The sequence below is a fragment of the Limanda limanda genome, chromosome 12, assembly GCF_963576545.1.
Source record: "Limanda limanda chromosome 12, fLimLim1.1, whole genome shotgun sequence".
In the NCBI taxonomy this organism is placed as follows: domain Eukaryota; kingdom Metazoa; phylum Chordata; class Actinopteri; order Pleuronectiformes; family Pleuronectidae; genus Limanda; species Limanda limanda.
This window is the reverse complement of record NC_083647.1, coordinates 9,417,393-9,438,030: the sequence shown is the minus strand read 5'-3', so window position 1 is coordinate 9,438,030 and position 20,638 is coordinate 9,417,393. Positions and strand designations below refer to the sequence as shown.

Here is a 20,638-nt window from a genome sequence, read left to right as displayed (position 1 = left end):
CAACTCTCAAATTAAGCAAAGAGGGTTGTCAGCTTTTAGCAGTGGGGAATCTTGGACCCAAAAAAAAGATCAGTGTGCAGCCGCTCTCCCTGCACCCGTGATCCGGCTTCTGTGACTGGAAAGTGGATAGAAATAGAGCTTAAATAGTGAAATGTCAGTAGGGGGCATCTAAGACCTCTTCTAATGCTCCTTCCCCTAATCTGGACCTTCACCCCCTGCCCGGCCTTATCAACAGATTAACTGTTAGAGTGAGTCTCTATCTCTGTCTGTCTCAGTTTTTTGTTCATATGTGCAGTCACTGCAAACTGGGAGTTTAGATTGTTTATTGTTTATCCCATCATGCTCTCAGAATCATTGAACTGCCAGATAGGTTGTCTTACAGGGGGTTCTTGGTCATTTCCTGACCCATACTCTTATAACACTAACTGATTTAGGCCACATGGTGACCTCAACACAGAATCTTAATTTGTCCAACCACATTGCATTTTGCTGTGATGGAACGCCCTTGAGTGGTGTTTTTACCCCTGTTGGTTTGTTTGTTCACAAGCAAGAAACTACTGGATGGATTATCATGACACTTGGTGGAAGGATTTGGAATGGGTCAGTGGAGAACCCACTCATATTTGATGTGGAACCCCTAGGATGGGGGGATCCAGGATTATTTTTTATGCTTTTCTCAACATTTTACACCGTTTTCCCAAAGAATAATATTCAGCTTTTTTGAATTTAAGGGGACTGTCGAACCTTGGCAGACGTACTGAGTGTCATTCTAGACATTTCTTAAAATGTTTCATTCATACTTTTTCAGAATCTGTGTCTCAACACAGATCTGGTCTATAATTCTTCTTTGCATTTCATGATTTAGTTTTAACTCTTTTGAACTGTGGGGCCTTTTTCTGAAATTCATTTCCATAGAATCTTATCCAAACATTTGTGAAATCCTTCGCAATGTTGGTTGTAGCCACGTAACGATGATAGGTAAATCAAGTGTTTAATCATATCAGTCGGGTTTTGCGGTTCCCTGTTTGGTTTGCATGTTGTGCCGTGCCTGAACCAACACAAGGATGTTAATGAATAAATCTCAACATTCCTGCTTATGGTTTCATGCCTCTCCATTAGTTTATAGCTAATCGTGATTGTGAATTGAGAATTGAAAACTGTGGATATTAGCTGTTTACATTAAGAGTACCTTTAAGTAATGGAGCACCAGCTGAGGCCGTGGGGCATCAATGTCCCTGCTGGCTGTGTGTGTGTTTAAAAGATGTACTTGTGTGTGTCATGGGCCAGTGATGGCGTGAGGCCTTTTGTCAGCAGGAGGACTGAGAAACACAAAGACGGTCAAGATGCTACTCTCCAGAGAGACACCAGTTCAGAGGTCACCATTGGCTCTTTTGGGCGGTGTGTGTGTGTGTGTGTGTGTGTGTGTGTGTGTGTGTGTGTGTGTGTTGCGCCTGCAAGCCTACTTATGCACAAACGCCTGTGTGTGAGCATGTGTACGTGTCTGCCTGCTACGGGTGGGGCTGCACACTGCACAAAAAGTATCCCAGTGGACCGGCATTTTTTAGGACAGGTCCCTGTGGAGCGAGAATAGAAAAGGAGAGAGAGATGAGGAGGGTCGGTGGTGGTTTGGCCGATGGGGTCCAGCAGGGATGGAGCAGCCTGCTAATGAAGAGCCATCTGAGGCCTCCATTCACCTTGAACATGGGCCACTGCAGCTGCCCTGACCTTGGCTTTGATCCACAAAGATGCTTGACCCCCACCATTCCCCCAGAGCCACCCCCCTGCCATCTGGCCAGCAGGCATGCATATGTATACATACGTGCACACACCCACAGATACATATGTATGTACATGTATGCTGACCCATATGCACATGGACATTATGTGCCGGCACAGGTATAATCTTTTAAGACTGTGTTCAGTTAGGTTTTTTGACCTGTTAAGTGGCATTTTGTGTGTTTGTGCATAATGTGTGTGTGTGTGTGTTTGATACACACATGCTCAAGTACCATTTTTAAGCCGTGTTTGATGGTGATAAAAGAAAGACAGGGTGCAAGCAGAGGACAGAGAAGTCAGTTATCCACCAAAACACATTATCTGGAGTATGTTAATGTTGTCAATAATGGATTGGATTCATTTTTTAATAGCTTCTGCTCCATCCTCAACCTCTAAACTCTCTAACCCCAGCCGACACGTCTCCAGATATCAGTTTCTTAACTGAAGTTGTTTCACATAAACTCAGACCTGCATGGAGGATTTTTTGCCGTTACTTTCCCAATGGTTGCCACGCTCCGTAGACATTACATTGGTCTCCCTAATAGGAATGCAGTCGCTTGGAACATAGGGCTTCCATGGAAATTCCCAAAGTGCTGCAACACACTCCTCCCACACTGTCTTGTCTTGCTTTTCCACCCAGTTCGGTTGAAAATGACAGTTATGTCACGGGTGACTTGAATTGCAGTCCATCTGTGGAAATGTGGACCTGTCTCCATTTTCCTTTTTATATCTCACCCCTGGCTTTATGCAAGTCTTTTATGGCCCAAAATAGAGAGCAGCCATTTCCGAAAACAGTTATCGAGTGCATCATGAAGGCATTTTTATTTAGTATTTTGTAAGTTTGTCACAAACATGAAGCTCTCGCTCATCAATAGCCATTGCTTGTGTTTTTTCTTTTCCCCAAAAGTAGGTCAGTGTTGGCAGGTTAAGTGTCCATGACATGGACATGCGTCACTGTTCTGGACGTGTCCCTTGATTAAGTTACTGCATGGAGGCAGCAGCATCTGTGCATATGCAGGAGAACAAGCTGTGCCCATGGCTTAGCAATTAGAGACGAGCAGAAAGATGAGGGAGCGCAGGGGAGAGAGAGAGAAGGCAAGATTACGCCTCACCGTGCATCGGCTCTGATTTCTGTGCAGCAATTTTTTTTTGCCCACAGATAGCATCGTGCATTTACTTAAATGAGCTGATTACGTCTCTCGCTTTCACTCAATCTCCAAAAGGCCTTTTATTAGTCTCCCTCACCGCCTGTCCCTCTCCCCCACTGCCTGCCATATATTGTCCCCTCATCTCTTGATAATTCCACTCTCTCTTCCTTCATTTTATTCTTTTGAAGTTTTTTTTTCCTCCTCACCCAAGATAATCCATTTGTCTAACTTGGACGGAGGGCAGCGGAAGGAAGTAGTGGAGGAGAGGCGTGTGTCGGAGTCAGAGCGAACGTCTGCTCCAGCTGGAGTCAATATTTGTTTAAAGAATCTCAATAACAGGCCTCCAGTCATCTGCATCCCTGATAATGGACAGCCATATGGCTCTGTTGACCCACGCTGTGCAGAGGGTCTCTTTCTCTCCCTCTGTCCTTCCTTGTCTTTCACTTATCGGCTTCCCTCTTAACTTCTCTCATTTCTTCTCATCAAGTTGCTCCGTTGTCCCATATTTTGTTTTTTCACTCATCACATATCAGCGCACATTTTGTTCTGTTTTTTTTCTTTTTTACAAACATCCTCTCTCTGTCTCTTATCCATAAAACCCTGGATATGACCCACCACACAGAGCTGTGACCCATGTTACCATGGCAGCAGAGCCCGGGATGCTCGCTCTTTGTCCAACACTGTTTCCAGCAAGTGACAGAAAACATTGATGTTGCGTGTCTGGCTATGACTAGAGATGGATATAGAGCTGATAGGGAAATGCTTTTATGTGTTTAAGTCACACTGCTCTATATCTCCAAAATGAAGATGTTGGCCCCGTAAAGAACGGTCAACCAGACACAGAAGAATAGCAGACAGGTGCGCTACTTTTTTCTGTTTGCCTTCCATGTTAAAATGCTGCTTTTCTTGTTTTTAATTATTAATAAAAAAATACTAGACCATCATAAGTAAACATCACTACCATTTACTTGGGTATCCAAACCCACCCTACTGCCTATTTAGACCTCCGCCAAGCAGGATGGGTTTCCCCCCCTGTCTGCTTGTTGGTTGGATGGTTTATAAGTAACAAACGGATGTCCATGAAACTTGGTGGAAGGATGGTGAATGGGTGAGGGAAGAAATCATTCTTTTTGAATAGCATTTTTTTCTCTCTTTTTTTAAACGGGCCCAATAAGGGAACTGTGTGTGTGTGTGTGTGTGTGAGAGAGAGAAATATGGTGAAGCTTGGCTGAATTTAAGGGGAATGTTGGGCCTTGTGGGAGGTATACACTCCAATGAGAGCTATCCCAGTTCTCTATTAGTCTATCTTTTGTGGTATTCTGCCCTCTGTCCATCCCTGTCTGTCCCTGTGAGCAGCTTGGCCATCGCACCCTCTGGTGTGTCCCGGCTCAGGTGCCCGTCACCCCCACTTCGTCACGGTTCCCCTCAAAGCCATTGGTCATGGCTACCTTGGCCCTCGCTGTGGTGGCATGTGCCCACAGCAGGCCCCCTTCCCAGTCACTGTCTCGTCGTATCTATCTAACCCAGACCGGTGCCTCTCAGCCCAGTCCAGCCTATCTCAGCTCAGCCTGGTTCAGCCTTGGCGTCAGCGGCAGCCCAGTGCTACTCCACCCTGGCAGTCGTAATGAGGGGGATGGGGAGAGGAAGAGTCAGTGCTCAGTGACTAGAGCTGTAAGTGTTTGGGAGTGAGAGTGCCTGTTTTTGTCGAGCAATTTGTGAGGCGTCGTCAATCAAGGAAACATGTCTACCACCGACAGCCGTGAGCATAATCAGACTCATTGTCAAACATGTGCAAACACTGTTAAATCTCTGACTGCTTCACGGTCATTACGCCATCACATAGACATTTCCGCCCCAATAGTTACCCGCACCATATTTTATTCAGCACTTGCCTCCATTCCACAGCAGACTAAGCTTGATATATCTATGATAATGATATGATAATGGCCATAAGAATGTTTTCCACCCTCACCCGGCAGCCATGTTGCCGGCTCATTTTATTTATTTCTTTATTTATTTGAGCTTTCCCATTTCAAATCCAACTATCCATCCTGCATGCTGGCTGCCCAGGCTCCAGTCACTGCTTGTCACTCTGAATTTCAAATGGCTCCAATTTTCCCCCTGATGGCACGGAGAAGTGGCAGGCAGCCCATCGGGGAGGGTGGTCCTAGACATGCTGCCTGCAGCAGGGGTTCTATTAGAGAGAAGAGGGGTAGAGGAGAGGTTCCGAGCATCACGCCAGTAGTGATGTATTCTTTCTTTCTTTTTTTATGATTATTTTGGAGACTGCTGTCTCATTTGGGGCTGTGTGGCATGGCTGATTGTTCCATCTCTGCTTCTGGCTGGGTCGCTGATGGCGGAGCCGCCCTGCCCAGCAACGCTGCCGCTCTCTCTCGCAGCTCGCCCTCACAGTGCAGAGTCTACCTGCAGTGCAGCACTGAAATATTCAATTTGCTACCATTGCTCTGATTTTTTTTTATTCGATTTGTTTGTACCGATGATCTGTGCAAAACACATATGGATGTTTTAACTTTATTCTGAGATGGGATTATTTAGGTAGAGCTAGATTAAACTGAATGTTAAGAGAATGTTCCTTCACCTTGTAGCCTTTGTTTTTCATCTTCTCTCCAACATGTCATTATGTTTTGAGCCTTAACCAGAGCTAATCAGCTATGAGGAGCGGGCACTCTACTTGGAGGCCATTGTTCAGAACCACAGAGAGGTCATGACCTTTGAAGACTTTGCCTCGCAGGTCTTCTCCCCCTCTCCTGGCTACCCAATGAGTGGGACAGGTAAGAAATGAACCGACCGCACCTCTCTCATCCTTTATGTTCTTTGCACTCCATCTGTTTCTGTCCCTACATCGCACTACTTCTTCATCATGTCTCTGTCGTGTCCTCTCATGGCTTCTTCACCCCTTCTTCCTCATCTCTTTTCTTGCCTCTTTATCCATATTAATCTTTCCTCCTCCTCCACATCACACCTGTTTTTTCCCTCGCATCCCCCTTCACCCTGCTCATTCTGTCTCCTCTTCTTCCACGCCTACGCTCACTGATGAATATCAAACGGCGGGCCCCGGCTCTCCACGCCATCCAACTGACTTCAAACACTCCCGCTTTCTCCACTTCCTCCAGCCTCACTCTGCGCTACTTTGTTCATCTCTCCTTGTGTCTGCACCTTCTCTGTGCGGTGACTGTCCTATGAATATAAGCAGCCATGTTAAATGACAATTGCAATGTGTGCGTGCATGTGCGCGTGTGAAATGGAGCTCATTCGCCAACACTTCAGAGATTCAGCCGACAAACAGCAGCTCGCGGATGTCAGCACAGCGCTCTTATCAGTCCATGATGAATAGAATGGCAAACGTGTCTTATCTTGTTCTTCCTACTTGTAGCAGCTCTGATCGATCTGCTGCGGCACTGAAATCAATACAGAATAGCACTTTCCCACTCTATTGGATCCCCACACACGTTCTGTTTTCACAAGGAAAGCACTCAACAATACCACACCATAGTGTCTCGTCATTGTCGGACCTGTCAGCGCTTGTGTGTTTTATAGAGATCTTTAAGTTTATGCAACGTTTTTATCCTGTAAGCTGGTTTGTGTGTTTCCTAGAGTCCTAGTTAGTGTGAGTTTGTTTGTGTGTGTGTGTCGGTGTGTGTAGGACTTCAGATTGTCAGATGCCAGGTGCAATAGTCAGGCAGCCAGATGGTGGTCGGCCACATTTCCATACTCTCCTGCAGAGATGTAAAATGTTCCCACAATGACCTCTTGTTACCACCTCTCATCTTCAAGCCAGACACCGAAGGAGAAAGTTAATACTGATACAGATGAAAATAGAAAGAAAACCCTAAAAGGCCCAAATCTTGTTCCGTCTTGTCAGTTCGCTGGTGTTAAGGACCATTTTAACCATTAGCTTCCTTTGTGGCTGGACAGGGAGAGTTGAGAGAGGTTAGCCAGGCTTGGAAATAATTTTTCACAGCATGGGACACATATCGCTGTGGCTAATGTGAGACGCCGTAACATAATGAAGTCTGTGAGGCTGGTGTGTCGCCCCTCACTGCTGCGGAAACTCGTTCTGAATGGTAATTTGTATTTCTCCGGGAATCTGCGCATGTAAATAGATTAATAGATTAATATGAGGGTGTGTGCATGTGCGTGTCTGGCCATTCATATTTTATCCAGAGCTTGTTTGCCTCATAGGATTCTGTAGTGCAGTTACTGGTTTGGTGAGAGGGAACATAATCCACTGTGTTAAAATGCATTGTTATGTTCAGCCAAAGCCAATGTGAGAATTTATTTAGTAGGTGAATCATTCAAGAAACAATTGCAGCAAGCTACTAGAAAAGCATTAATAAGAGTGAGAGCATAAACCTCTGCCATGTCCCATTTAATCATTAATTGATTAATCGATAATTCATTTTGATCGATAGCATTTATAAAGATGGACATCGTGAAAGCTCCCAAATGTGAAGCCCCCAGGCGTCGTGCTGCAATATAAACCCTTCCTCCTCCATGTGTGCGGATGGGACATGGTCCAAAATAAATGTCAGCACACATCACACACATTTTTCGCAAAAGTTTGATTTTAATTAGTTTTTTGATGCCATGAAAAAGGGTGGGAAGCATCGTGACTGACTGATGAGACTGACTCATGACTAGTCAAGTGCCTCCCTATACCGCAGCTCTGGCCTCAGTCATCGGAGCAAGATGGCAGCGTTCGTTTCAGGGATATTTTAGCATAATTTCTGGATAGTAGGAGGAAGTGGAGATTCATCGTCTATCTATAAACACTCTATAGTTTTGATATATTTTTGTTCATTATTTAGTTGTGACCAAGAATAAGCTTTTTTTTCCCAAATCATAAACATGACACGTCTAATGCTTTTTGCTACAGATATATTGCATCTGAATCGATTTTTATCATTGTCTTTCATACCTGATCCTCTGAGTCCCATACAGCTTCATTGAGACAGTGAAGGCTGGCTGACACTGCTCTTCATTCTCACCCTTCTCAATTGTGCTTCTGCCCTCCATGTTTTTGTCCTGCGTGCGTGTGAGTGTGCGTGAGTGTGTGTACGGTCGTATGCAAGTTCACCCATCCACCCTGCTCTGGCTCCCATTGCTGCCACTAACATGTCATCCATGCTCCATGACAGCGTGCAGGCGTTGGCCGGGGATGGTTTGGGACATGGAGTACCCCTGGGCCAAACTGGACTGTAAGACTCTGCCTGCTTCCTCCACTCTATAGGCATGCCGCCCAGCCACAGCCCATCAGCATTAATTCATTCATTTAGGTCACTGTGAATCCCCTTCATCTTCAAAAAACTCTGGGTTTGCACCTCATTTACCTGTTTTGTGAAAGCAAAGCAGGTCTCAGTTTCCTGAATGCATGTTTCCTCCACAAAGATTTAACCTCTGCCCCTTCCTGTCAGTCAACAATACCTCATCAGTGTCCTCCACAGCTTCATCCTCCATGATCCCTGAATGCAACCTCGGGCTACATCCTTACTACTTAGTGTTAGTTGGAAAATACGCCTGGCAGCCACACTACTCCGTCGTTTTAGAGCTGCGTTTAAGTCTGGACGTGCAGAAACAGAGACATTTGGAAACATTGACGTAGACACTCACCAACGCTTGTTGATTCGGTCTTTAACTTAGCCTTCACTGATTCGTCAGGCTCTTATCACATGACCCCCTTCTGGACGAAACAAATGGCATTAGCCTCCGCTTCAGGTGAAACAACATGCATAAACAATTTACAAGCTGTTGTTTTTGCTTGAAGTTAAATTCTGCATTTTACTTTGATTCCACCGCTCCCATGTGATGGAGACAAGCTATCATTCGAGCGATGCCTGTATACTCTGGCCCACACGTTGTTAGTATAGACGTGATTTGAACTGATCCGGAGCCAAAGCCCTCGTGTGGACAGTGATTGTTTGAGTTTCAAATGTTTGGATGTAGCCTCAGTCTACCACAGCTTCCTGCATGAAGTCGTCCTTCGTCTCACATGAACCCCAAGTCTCCATCCTCAGTGTTCTGCCCTGATTGTCACAGCTTTTACTGTTTGTTATTTTCTGTCCATTCTCTCAAAACTAACTGCACATGAGAAAAGTGATGCTTCTGTCTATGGGATAAAACAACACAAAGGTTCTCATGACCCCAGCATCGTGTACTCTCTCCCTAACCCTCTCTACTTGTTAACACTACTGGTGAATGTTCCTCTGACTGTTGTTGCCATGTGATCTGCCCAACCATCTGCGCTCAGGATTTCATTTGAGTTGAAATCTGGGCACTGGGCAGCTTCCTCAGGTACCACCAGACCTCAAGTGTCTCCAGAAACACCTGTTGATCAACTCCTTACATCAAATCGTCTTTTTATTTAACCCTCCAGTGAGAAACTAACCACGACGCCACACACGCTGCCTGATCGGGTCCCTCAGCTCCGGACTTCTTGGCGGTGTTGTGTTGTGTTCAGCTGCCGTGTGGTTTTGGTGTGTGTCCACTGCTCTCTCACATGTTGCTCTACTCTGTTCTTCCCCTTTTAGATTAAAAATATCTTAAAGGTCCAAATGTAAATGGCGAAGGTAAGCCCCCTAGTCGGACCGGAGGCTTGCTTCCGTCCCGCGGCCTCTACCTCCACTCTGCTTGTTCACTCATCCTGGCTGTCTTTCCCCACCCCTTCCTCTTTTTTTAATTCAATACTAACCAAGCTTTATTTACTGAGCGCTCTGACAAATGGAAGAGGACAGAGCAACCAGGCTGTTTATTTGAGGGGGGGGGGTGTCCTACTGTTTAGACCAGGCTGGTAATTGAGAGCGATGCACAGTGGGGACAATTAGCACCTGACTAAGTAGCAGCATGAACAATACGGCTGCACTTCTGGCCCTCGCTTTCTGCATGTGGCACGCCTTTATCTGATCCCCCGGCAAACACTTTTTCTCTTTTCTTTCTTTCCTTTTTTTTTTTTTACCCGCCCCCCCCTCCCCTCCCTCTCAGTCCCTCCTCATTTCCTACTGTTGGAGTGTGCCTGTTTGCCTGGGGCAGACTCTGAGACTAACACCTGCCGCCCTGGAAGACGTCTTTGTCATCCGAAGCCGTGTTTGAACTGCCACAGAGGGGGACCAATGGGATTGCAGGGCCATTTAAACTCATGTGTTTTTTTTTCCTCCTCTTTCCCTGGGTCTCTCCCTTCTTCTTTACACGTCAAATTAACCCCGGCGTACGGCAGTTTGGGCCGAGCAAGGGAGCGGAAATACTGGGTTGTAATGGGCGATAATGACGCCACATTAGCCTCTTCTGGATCTGGGTTACTTTTCTCACTCTTGTAGCGTACTATGATAATTAACAGTTGCATAAGGCTGCACAAAGGAGAACAGCGTTTAGAGAAAGAGGTGCAGCCGTGGTCAGTAAGTGCCACAGTGGCAGCGAGGACTGTTTAGAGCAGTACATTTTAATGGCTGCCAAACTAAAAAAGGGGAAGTCTGCTGAGTGGGTGCTGAACTACAATATTGTATTAGCTTTAATAGGTGGTTGCCTTCCTCCTGTGTAATTTTATTTCACACTAAAGTTTAGGTCTGTGAGACAAAGAGTTGACTGTAGGAATGAGCAGAATACGGGAATGCAGGATTTGTTGTGTCCATAAGGCCGGCCCACATTTTTAGCCAAGCCCGTCCCCTTTTTATATTCATATGCAGATTTGAGAATGCACGCACACACACACACACACACACACACACCTCCCCTCTAGCCCTTCACAATAAACACGCACACCAATGTTTCATCCACAGCCCAGCCCTCCTCCCCCCCAGTGATCAGCGGCCCTGGATGCTGCCCAGTGTCCACAGTGCTGCTGAGTGTCTGTTACTCCAGCCATCTGCCGTCCCTTTTAGCCGCTGCAACTTGAGATGCCTCGGAGAAGAAAAAAAATGGCAGGAAATAAAAGGACAGGAAAGAAAATAGGCAAACAGATGCCCTCTCGACAAAGCAGAAAAGTTGTTTAAACTCGAGGCATGGGGCAGAGGTGGGGGGGCAGGGGGTTGGTCAGGGGGCACAGTGAGAGAGTCAGGGCGGCGGTCACAATACTGGATTGTCCTCTCAAGTATGTCATGCCCACCTCCCAGCTTTTTGCTTTTTGCCATCACGTAATCATAGACGAAAAATGAATGTTGAAAAAGGACAACGATCAACAGTGGGAAGGCTCAACATGTTCACAACAAGAGTCTAATTTTATTTTCATTTAAAGCATTCTGCTGTCACACTGTCAACTGAATACTACGTTTTTTTTTATTATTTACACAGGTCACCTGTTATTTTTTTTTTATATCATATAAGCAGCTCGGAACTGGTTTAGAAGGCATGTGCAAAAGGCATGGGATTCCTCTCTCTCTGTCGTCGCACAAACTCAAATCCTAACCCATGTCTTTTTTATTACAGCTTGTATTGTGAGTTTGTGAATGTTGGTGACAATCCTATGAATTGGATGATCTTGGTTTTGGGGTCAGCAGCCACACGCATGACAAAGCATGCCGGGATGTGCAACAATCACGCAAAAGCCCAATGAACTCTAACCAGCTCTGTCTCTCCATCGTCGTCTTGTTTGGACAGTTTGTACGTTTGTGTGTGAGTCTACAAACTCTGCATCTCTCTCTCTCTCTCTCTCCCAGGTTCCTTCACCGGCAGCACGAGCACCGAGGCCAGTGCTCAAGCAGCAGCGGCAGCGGCCACGGACTCTGTGGACCAGGTCTCTCCCCCCTTGCCCCGTGCCACAAAGAACCGGGTCTCTGGAAAGCTCCGCCGGTCAGCCAGCGCTATAAGCAAATCTTCCAACTGAGCTCTTCTCCTTCCACTGAACCCCCCCCCATCCCCCCTCCCCGAGTGCAGCCTTTAATATTTCTTCTCAAAGAACCTCACACACTGAGCCGTGACTGCAAGAGGTGTCCTGTTGTTTTTGTTTTTTTCTTTGTTTTATTATAACATGTAACTGGAGCATATTGCAATTTTTTTTAATTTTGAGTGGCAATCATTGATTTCACGTATACATTTCCATTCATTGTGGTGTTTGAATGCATTAATTGCAAAGGACGTGCGACTAAGCTATTTATGTTCGTCCCTGGTGGTTTCAGCTTAAGAATCAGCAACATAGGAAGTCTTAAATCAGCCTGTGGTGACAAAGAAAAGTCACTTTTATTCTCATTTTCTAGTGCAGGCCTAACGCACTAGAGAAACGCAAGGTTCTTTACTATAGTAAGGGAATGGGAGACTGCTTTACCCTGTGTCTGTATCTCATCTAGCTCAACTCTTAATGTAACTAAGCACTGAATGACACAGTTGTAAATGGCACCATGCTAAAACTGCACAACAGATTGTAATCCGTTTATAAATGTGTCTGCCTTTCTACTTCTGTGTGCACCTGCCACAACCTTCCTGTGTGGAGGACACCGCTGGAGTCAGTGAACGCATCCTGGACGCACCAGTTTGGATCATGTTTGTGGATCGTCTTCCTACAGCAGAAGAAGGATGAAGGACTGATGCACGGGAGAAACCCTCCCCAGAATAATTGGTACTCACTTCACTGCTACAGACTTCCTGGATGTGCAGTCAGGGGCTTTTTAATTGTTATGAACCCAGAGCGGACAATCAGTGACATCTTTCTAACTTGAGCTGGATTCTTTTCTTTTTTTATCTCTAATTTTCTTTTTTAAATGAATTCCGATGGATTGTGTCACCATTTGATTCATGCGACTCCACTGGAATGAGAAAAGAGTGCGTTTGTAATTGTTTTCTGATGTTGTTAACGTAGGCTCATGTCCTGTAATTGAATAAGTTCCCTGTCTCTTTCCTCTGCGATCAGTTTCCCTCCGTGAGGCTAAGACATCGACATTCCAGCGTTCCCCAAACAACCTTTTTGCACTCGCTGTCATTGATTATGTCGAATGTTTCTCTGTGTTCCTGGATGTACATTGCTTTAAATTTTATTTGCTGATGTGTGTTTGCTAGATGTATATATAGAGAGGAGCATTTGATGAAATTATTTTTGCTGTTGTGTTGTTTTATGTAGTCATTTGCTGTTTAGAGGAAAAATGCACCAGAGCCTCAGGTGAATCTTAACTCCATGCACTGGTGTGCATGAACTGTGTGTGTCCATATGCGTGTGTGAGTGTGTGTGTGTGGGTTTCTTGTCCGGGGGAGCTTCTCACAGTGCCTGTGTAACGTCTGTCCCAAACCACCTCTGCTCACAATAATCAGATTTTAGTTCCTCCTCTTTGTCGTGTGAGACAAACCATGGCTGCCCTGCATCCCGTCTCTGTCCTCACCTCCTCTGTGTCTCTACAGCTCAGTGTCTTGTGCTTCCCACCACAACAAAAACAACAGCAGATGGATTTGGAGTCGTGGGCACCTCTGTTTCTTTCACTCTTTGCGTTGCTCTGTCTTTATCTGTGAATTAAGTGGCACCGGCTCCTCCTTTTTCCCATGATCCTCTCCCCATGTCGCCTCCTAGCTCCATGGGAGGCTGGGTGCATGGGGACGTGAGGTGGTGGGGGGGGGCAGCGGTGTTCGTGTGGCATGCCAGAGCTGAACGCTAACAGCCCTCCTGGCAACAGCCAGGCCGGTTCTCACTCCTGCAAGCTGCCCTGCTCAAGTCGTCATGGTAGCCAGGTGTTTTCCACACACACACACACACACACACACTATACGCTCGCACCCTCTGAGGGCTCCACCCAAGCTGCAACACTATCCCCATCTGTTGCACTACTATGCCTTACTCTCCCCCTGCTTCACCTGTCCTTTCCCTCCCCTCTCCCACGTCTTCCCTTCTTTTGTTTATTTAACTCCCTGAGCAGAACACAGCAGGAGTGTGAAGGTGGAGAGCGTCCATTGTCGTCCCTTTGTTCTTGTTTTGTGAAGAATGTATAAATACATAGGCCTGGATCACATCTATGGTTTTTTTAATTTTTCCCCTAAAGCCATTTGAAGGAACCACCCTGGATGCTGATCTAAAGATTGTAGGTTATAGATGATGTCTGTTGAGTGGGTCTGTGCCCCCCCCCCCCCCCCCCCCATCTCTTTTTGGTGGCTTAGACACTGGAGATGTCAGTTTGGACCAAGATAAGGATTGTGTGTCTTATATATACGTGAAGAAAAAACGAGCTAGTGTTAGTTCCTAGTATGTCGCCTCTTTTCTTCTGGTTTTTCGAAAAATCCTTGTACATTGTGTCAAATTTGAGGGTGTCAGCGTCCTCCGATATAAATATATGAATGCCTGTAATATAATCTTTGTATAAGAGAGAGAGGAGGAAAAAAAGCTTGAAGATTTCATCATTACTTGTCAACATATCAAACTGTTTTTAACGACCGAAGTCCTGCTATCTTTATTAGAAATGTGAAAAATTGAAACATTTCATTAAATCAATTTGATCTGATCTTACTTTGTTGCGTTTTTTTTCCTCTCAACAGCCCAACTTGTGTAACCTCAGATTTTGTGGGTTAGTGTGTGTGCTCTGACATGATAGTGCTGTTACCATGGGCTTCCTGACCCTGGTCTGACTGTGGCAGCAGCAGCAGCAGCAGCAGCGGTGGCGGCAGCAGGGGTAACCTGACCCTCCTTCCATCTGTCTCCCCTGCTGCTCAGCCCGGCTTAGGGGAGGCGAGCATAATGGATCCTCACCAGGAGGTGCAGGTGCAATGGTTGCTGCACCTACGGGTGCCTTTGCCTTGCCTGGACCTTATAAAGAAGCAAGAAAAGCACTTGACTGTAATTGAAGTCCCTAAAACTGTTTGTGTGAAAAATGAGGGTGAGAAGGAGCCTAATGTCCCCTCATTTCCATCCAGCTCTGGGCTTTTTTCCCTCGGTCACTGTGAGTGTAGTGTAGAGAAGAACATGCAGGAGCCGGGTGTCTCAGTGATTATTACCACATACTTCAGTAATATTACATGTGTCACACTGATAGCTGCAGTGTACTTTCACACTTTAAAATAACTCGGTCTTAATGTGTGAGGAGCAGTGACATTTATTTAAAGTAGGTTTTGTGCTTTTGGGACTTGGGCAGGTGCAGAGAGTTAGTGAGCAGCTGAAGAAGAAGAGAATCAGGAGCTGAAGTCAGTTTAAAGGTGACTTTTATTCAGTAATTACTCAATATCACTGAAGTCTTTAAGGTTTTAGCATCAGTGTAGATGCTCCACAGGTGAAGTCCTGGTCAGTGTGTGGCTGTGCACAGCTGAATTACAACCCACTCGGCTGTGGGGGTCAGACATGAAGCCCTGACGTGTCCCAAACCCGCAGAGACCGCACAAACCCCCGAGCTGCGTGAGTCCCGCGGAGCAGACAGATGTTTTACTGCTGCAGAGGTGAGCTCTGATCCACCACCTCCTTGTCCTCCTGTCACGTCCTGACGTGGTATTAGGCAGGGGATTTATGATTAGGCCCTAAGTGCCTCTCTTCTGTGGCAGGGAAACGGGGACTGGTGAGCCGCTGCAGCGATGATTCACTGCGGAGCGAGGCTGATGAACAGGGGGAGTCGAAGGCGAGTGGAGGAGAGAGAGAGAGAGGGCGGCTGAGGTTTGTGCGTCCTGAGGACAAGAGATGCGCACCGGGTTCGTGGTGGAACCAGATGTGAACAGGCTGAACCGGTTAAAAACTTAAGTCGTGTGAAATAAAATTGTCATCAGTTCCTTGTTTTGCCTTATTTGTGGAGGTTTGTGAACCAGCTTTAAAACCTGATCGGCCCTATGAGCTCAATTCAAACTGCATTTAATATAAACAAAAATGTAACTCCATATTTCCAAGAATCCTAAATCCACTCAAAACTTTGAAACAAGTTCCAATGTGTTCTTTTAAATTGTGGTAATTTGTGAAAGAATTCTGAGGTTAGTTTTACGCACAGGATCTAATTGAGTCCCGGGTGAGGCCTTTAAGAAACAACTATATGTGTTAATAAATCAACCCTTCATTTATTCTTTCGTGTGATCATTTAAATTTCGATATTTAAATGATAATATCTTTGTTTTTTATAATGCGTTTGAGAGGAAATTATTATCAGCCACAGGTTTCTCCAAATGCAAAACATTACAGAAACTTTTCCTAAACTCTAACTTTATCAATAAAACAATTTCCTTAATTTTATTCTTTCAATTGAGTTTTAGCCAAAATAGAACTCACACAAGAAATATGAGGGTTACTTGCGTGAAGCAATAAAGTTCAGTTGCTGCTTCTCACGCGTGAAGAAAAGTTAGAGCACCTCGACACCACAGGTCCTTTTGAAAATATTTTTTTTATTTCGATAGACAACAACGATATACACGTACAATCAAAGCGCTATAAAAGCCAACATTTAAGAAAAATAACTTGTCCTTAAAAAAGATTGCATCTAAGGTAAGAGCTTTACGTTTTGTTTTTTTTTACTTTCTGTTTTAGAAGAGCTGTGGAGATTGAAGATTAGAAACCGACCCACGACCCAAAAAAAGCGTCACAACTCATAAAAACTTGATAAAAGAAAGAAAGGAACATTGTTTAAATAAAAAAATAAACAAAACATTTTGGCTATACGACATGTAAACTGCCAGAACGATTCACAGGGAAAAAATCACAACAAACACAACAATAAGTTACATAAAATAATTCCAATAAATAAATAAATAAACATCGTGATGAAAAATATTGCAACAATCTTCGATAATAATTATAAAATATGTGCCAGCATTCAAAATTAAAACAATCTATGTTGACTTTAAGGCAGTTGTACAGCGGGATTTGGATGTAGACTATTTCACACTAGGCTTTTTTACTAAAGGCATTTGTGGTTCTACTTAAACAGGGAATGCTTCAGTCACACTTTTAGGTGTTTCTTCCCACCTGGACAAAAGTTAAGAAGTTTTGTCATTCACAAACAATTAGCGTAAAGCTACGGTGATGGGGGCAATCACTGTCGGTGAATCCAAAAAGGCTGGGGATGGGGGGTGAGAAAAGAGGGACTTGTGGGAATTTAAAGACATTTCTTAGGTCTAGAAGCTATCATTGAGCACATGTGCTGTCCTAGAAAAATACCTCATAACAGTCAAACTAACGCTTTGTATTCTTTTTTTTCTTGATAAACTAATTTGAGAAAAGAAAGTCTCAAAATAGGCCTATTCAAATATAGAGAAGCATTCAACAATCACTGATTGGCATTATGGAGAGAGAGAAAAAAAGACACCTCATGAAACACCACTGAAACATCAAACCAGCCCTGCCTCTCATTGGCCTAAAGTTATGGCAGCGAGCAATCACCAACTCTTTTTTTTTTCAACCTCAAAGCCACTTTTACTTGTTGTTGTTTTTTTTCAATTCACCACATCAAAGGCACATGTAGAGTGTTGTCTCTCGGTTCTCTCTCTCTCTCCTCAGCAGGCTGGGCGCACCGGCATCTGGAGCAGGATCACCTGCCTGTTCTCCGACGGGTGGCACTTGTTTATGTGCCTGGTGAGGCCCGGCGAGCTGTACAGGGTGGCGGGGCAGTACTTGCACGGGTAGATCTGGGAGGAGTGCATGAGGCGCAGGTGCCGCTCCTGGCCCGCCCGGCTGGTGAAGCCCTCCCCGCACACCGGGCACAGCAGGCAGTCCACCGGGCTCAGGTTGAGGGGACTTTGGTTTGAGGCTTCCTCTGAGCAGGAGGAGGAGGATGAAGAGGAGGAGGAGGAGGGTGTTGGTGGTGGTGGTGGAGGTGGAGGTGGAGGTGCAGGAGAGGAGGCAGGTGGCACCGGGACCGGCTCTGCAGGGGCTGGGAACCCGTGCTCCTCCATCGCTTTCTTCTGCAGCGCCTGGTGTCCCACGATGTGTTTCCTGAGGTACGCCTGACGCTTGAACCTCTTCCCGCAGTACTGGCAGTCGTACGAGCCGTCCTCCGAGCCGGACTCGGACAGACCGGGACTCGGGGTGTCTCTGTCACTCATGTCTTTGGCTTCCTCGGTTGCTGCTGACTTGACACCGAGCGCTGGGACTTTGGCCGTTTCACCCTTCGTGCCCACCTGCGCTCCGGTGGTCCGGGGCTTGTGCCAGCGGCGGTGCGACGCGAGGTTGGCCGGGCAGCTGAACATCTTGTCGCACTCGGGACACCGGTACTCGACCCGGACGATGCGGGAGCACTTGTGCTGGGCCAAGGAGAAGGGGTCCGCGTACGCCTCCTTGCACAGCTGGCACACGAACTCCCCCAGAGGATGCTGGGCCCCCCCCAGCGGCGCCCGCGGCTTCCCGTCCACCGGCCCCTCTTTGATCTTGAGCCCCAGGACGGGAGAAGTCGTCATCTCGTCCTCGAAGTTGAGCTTCCGGATGGCTTTGGGTTTCTTTGGGGCGGGTTTGGGTTTGCGCTCCGTGCCCTCCGCGGTCCTCTTGGCCCCGGCCCGGCCGCTCGGTGCCGGCAGGCTGCTGCTGCTGGTGCTGCTGGTGGTGCCGCTGCGGCTGCTGTTGCTGGTGCCGATCTTCAGGTCCACCGGGGCGTACAGGAGGTGGTCCAAGCCGGAGAGGGAGGCGGGGGTCGGGAATGACTCGGCAGAAATAGGCGAGCCCAGATTGAAACTTCGCTCGAAATACCCCCGGCTGTCGTGCTCCTGGCTGACGGGCCGGGTGGGGCTGTACAGGGCTTGGCACGCCGCCTCCGGGTGGCCGAACTGGGCCGGCTTCTCCTGCCGCGGCACCGGCGCCGCAGCGGCCATGAAGAACGGGACGGCGGCGGCGCGGTCCGGACTGGCCGCCGAGCAGAACGCCGGGGAGGGGTTGGTGTGGCTGGGGAAGGCAGCCGGGGTGGGCAGCTCCCGGAGCTCATCCTCGTCCGACCGGCTCCGGTAGGAAACATGTGCAGATTTCCTGTTTCTTTTCACCAGGAATCCTTTGGGCATCTTGGCGACGGGCGGCGGGAAGGCACTTCGGGGAGGAGGCGGCTGGAGGCTCGACGAGGATCCAGGTTGGTTTAAAAAAAAATATGGCAACACCAGCGGCTTGTGGGACTTCCTCTGCCCCGGTCTATTGATCCTTCTGTTGCTGAAATGTTTTCGTCTCCAAGGCATAGCTCCACTCTTTTTATGCCGGAATGATGCTATTGTTCTCGCCCCCCCCTGTTGCAGCATCCCCGACCAATCGGAGGAACCCAGGACCCCGGTGGATTGGATTGTGGGAGGGGCTCAGAGTCTGGGTTCGGTGGATTTCGTTGGAGGATGTGCAGATAGCTCAGCAGATGCACTGGCGGTTTATTACATTAACGTGTGCCCCTCCCCGGCGGAGGCACACGCCGGGACCCTCCTCTTTTTACGGTCTGATGGGCCCTTATACAAATGCACACGTGCCACGGCTTTGTGGCTCTCCTCTGAGGGGGGGGCTCGGAGCCAAGAAGAGGAAATGTCCGTCAATGCCACTATCATCACAGTTTAGAATTAAGACTTGGGGACGAGACGAGCTTTGGTTGAAGTACAAACCAACAGCTCAGTTTGGTCCCTTTTATTTTGCTTTGATGTTTTAAAAGAGAGAGAGAACTGTAAACTCCTGCCTTGTGCATGTTTTCTCCAAATCTCCCCGGCACACGCTTCCCAGCTGTTTATTCCCTCTCTCCGTTCTTCTTTACGCACGACTTTTACGCGCCGGCCGTGCCAGCAAACCATCCAGCCCATGCAGTTTTTTTTATAGACCTATAGTTTTATTATGTCTTAAATAAACACCACGGAGCGAGCGCTTCTTTATTTTTGGGGCACGTGTCTGTCTCGGTAGTTTAACTCGACATATAAATCAGACATCTCGCTGCATACATAAGTAATAAGAAGAAGGCCCTCTGCTCTTTGTGCACAATAGCCACGTCTGCCCGCGCTTGAATATCCCTGTCTTTTTTTTTTTTTTTTTTTTCGTTTGAAAGGCAGATTGACCTCTTCACTGTGAACCGGGACGCGCGGCCAATCTGGCCCCCAGCGAGACGCGTGCTGGGCGGAATCCGAGCAGCAGACAAAGAAGGCCGCAGCCGATGGAAGCTGGTGTTGTGCACAAAAAAAAAGAAGAAGCTGCACAGATATTTAAAAGATAAGAAGAACGGAGCTGCGGCTGGTTCCAATCTGGAATTAATTGTTGAATAAAAGCAGTTTCCACTTAAAACACACAAATGTGCTTCGAGATTCAAGTCTGCATTGTTTTGGGGAAAAAAAGTGAAATAAGTTCATTCTGTGTATTAGTTTCTAAAATTCTTGAAACTTTAATTTCGCTCATTCTGCAGCCGCCTCTGAACACAACAAAGAACTTTACCAGCTCCCCTACAGTTCCTGTGCATGCACTTCACATGGTGTGTGTGTGTGTGTGTGTGTGTGTGTCTCTTTTTTCCTTGTAAAAAGACCAAACGCAGGCTGCAGTGCGCCACTTGGCACAGAGTGCATTCTTCTTTCCTTTCACTCGGCAGACCGGGGAGGAATTAATCTCCATCGTCGTGCATTGTTCCCCTCATTTGCATAAAGCTGCAGTATGACCAAGTCAAATAATTACACAATCGGAGCTGAGGCGCGCGCCCGCGGCTGCTTTTCTTTACAGGCCTGCGTGCCGGACCGGTGGCTTCTCACCTGCCTCTAAACACACAGCGCTGCTTGGGCTGCGAAAGCTTTAATTGACACATTTGATTTAAAAAATAAAAAAATAAAAAAACTGAATAAAAGTTTTTAAATGTGGTTAAGAGAGTTTAACCAAATGGAAACATAATGACTGTTTTAATTAC

At 46.7% G+C, this 20,638-nt stretch overlaps 2 protein-coding genes across 4 annotated transcripts in view; one reads left to right on the top strand and one right to left on the bottom strand.

Moving 5' to 3' along the window:
• Nucleotides 1-14,347, top strand: part of ralgapa2 (Ral GTPase activating protein catalytic subunit alpha 2) — a 102,445-nt gene extending 88,098 nt beyond the window's left edge. For 2 of the 3 annotated variants that reach the window (XM_061083346.1, XM_061083344.1), the window contains 2 exons: nucleotides 5,595-5,716; nucleotides 11,591-14,347. In XM_061083346.1, coding sequence (XP_060939329.1) covers nucleotides 5,595-5,716; nucleotides 11,591-11,757 — 289 coding nt within the window. In that variant the 3' untranslated portion in view covers nucleotides 11,758-14,347. Of the gene's footprint in view, nucleotides 1-5,594; nucleotides 5,717-9,472; nucleotides 9,512-11,590 lie in introns of all 3 variants that reach the window. The other variant, XM_061083345.1, reaches the window with a different exon arrangement.
• Nucleotides 14,348-17,303: 2,956 nt separating this feature from the next.
• insm1b (insulinoma-associated 1b) lies at nucleotides 17,304-18,794 on the bottom strand. Its single transcript, XM_061083315.1, has one exon. It carries the CDS (start codon nucleotides 18,792-18,794, stop codon nucleotides 17,304-17,306), a length of 1,491 nt encoding a protein of 496 aa, XP_060939298.1.
• Nucleotides 18,795-20,638: the final 1,844 nt, after the last annotated feature.

Excerpts from the sequence above, each read along its gene's own strand:
- insm1b (XM_061083315.1), bottom strand. The coding sequence starts at position 18,794 with ATGCCCAAAGGATTCCTGGTGAAAAGAAACAGGAAATCTGCACATGTT.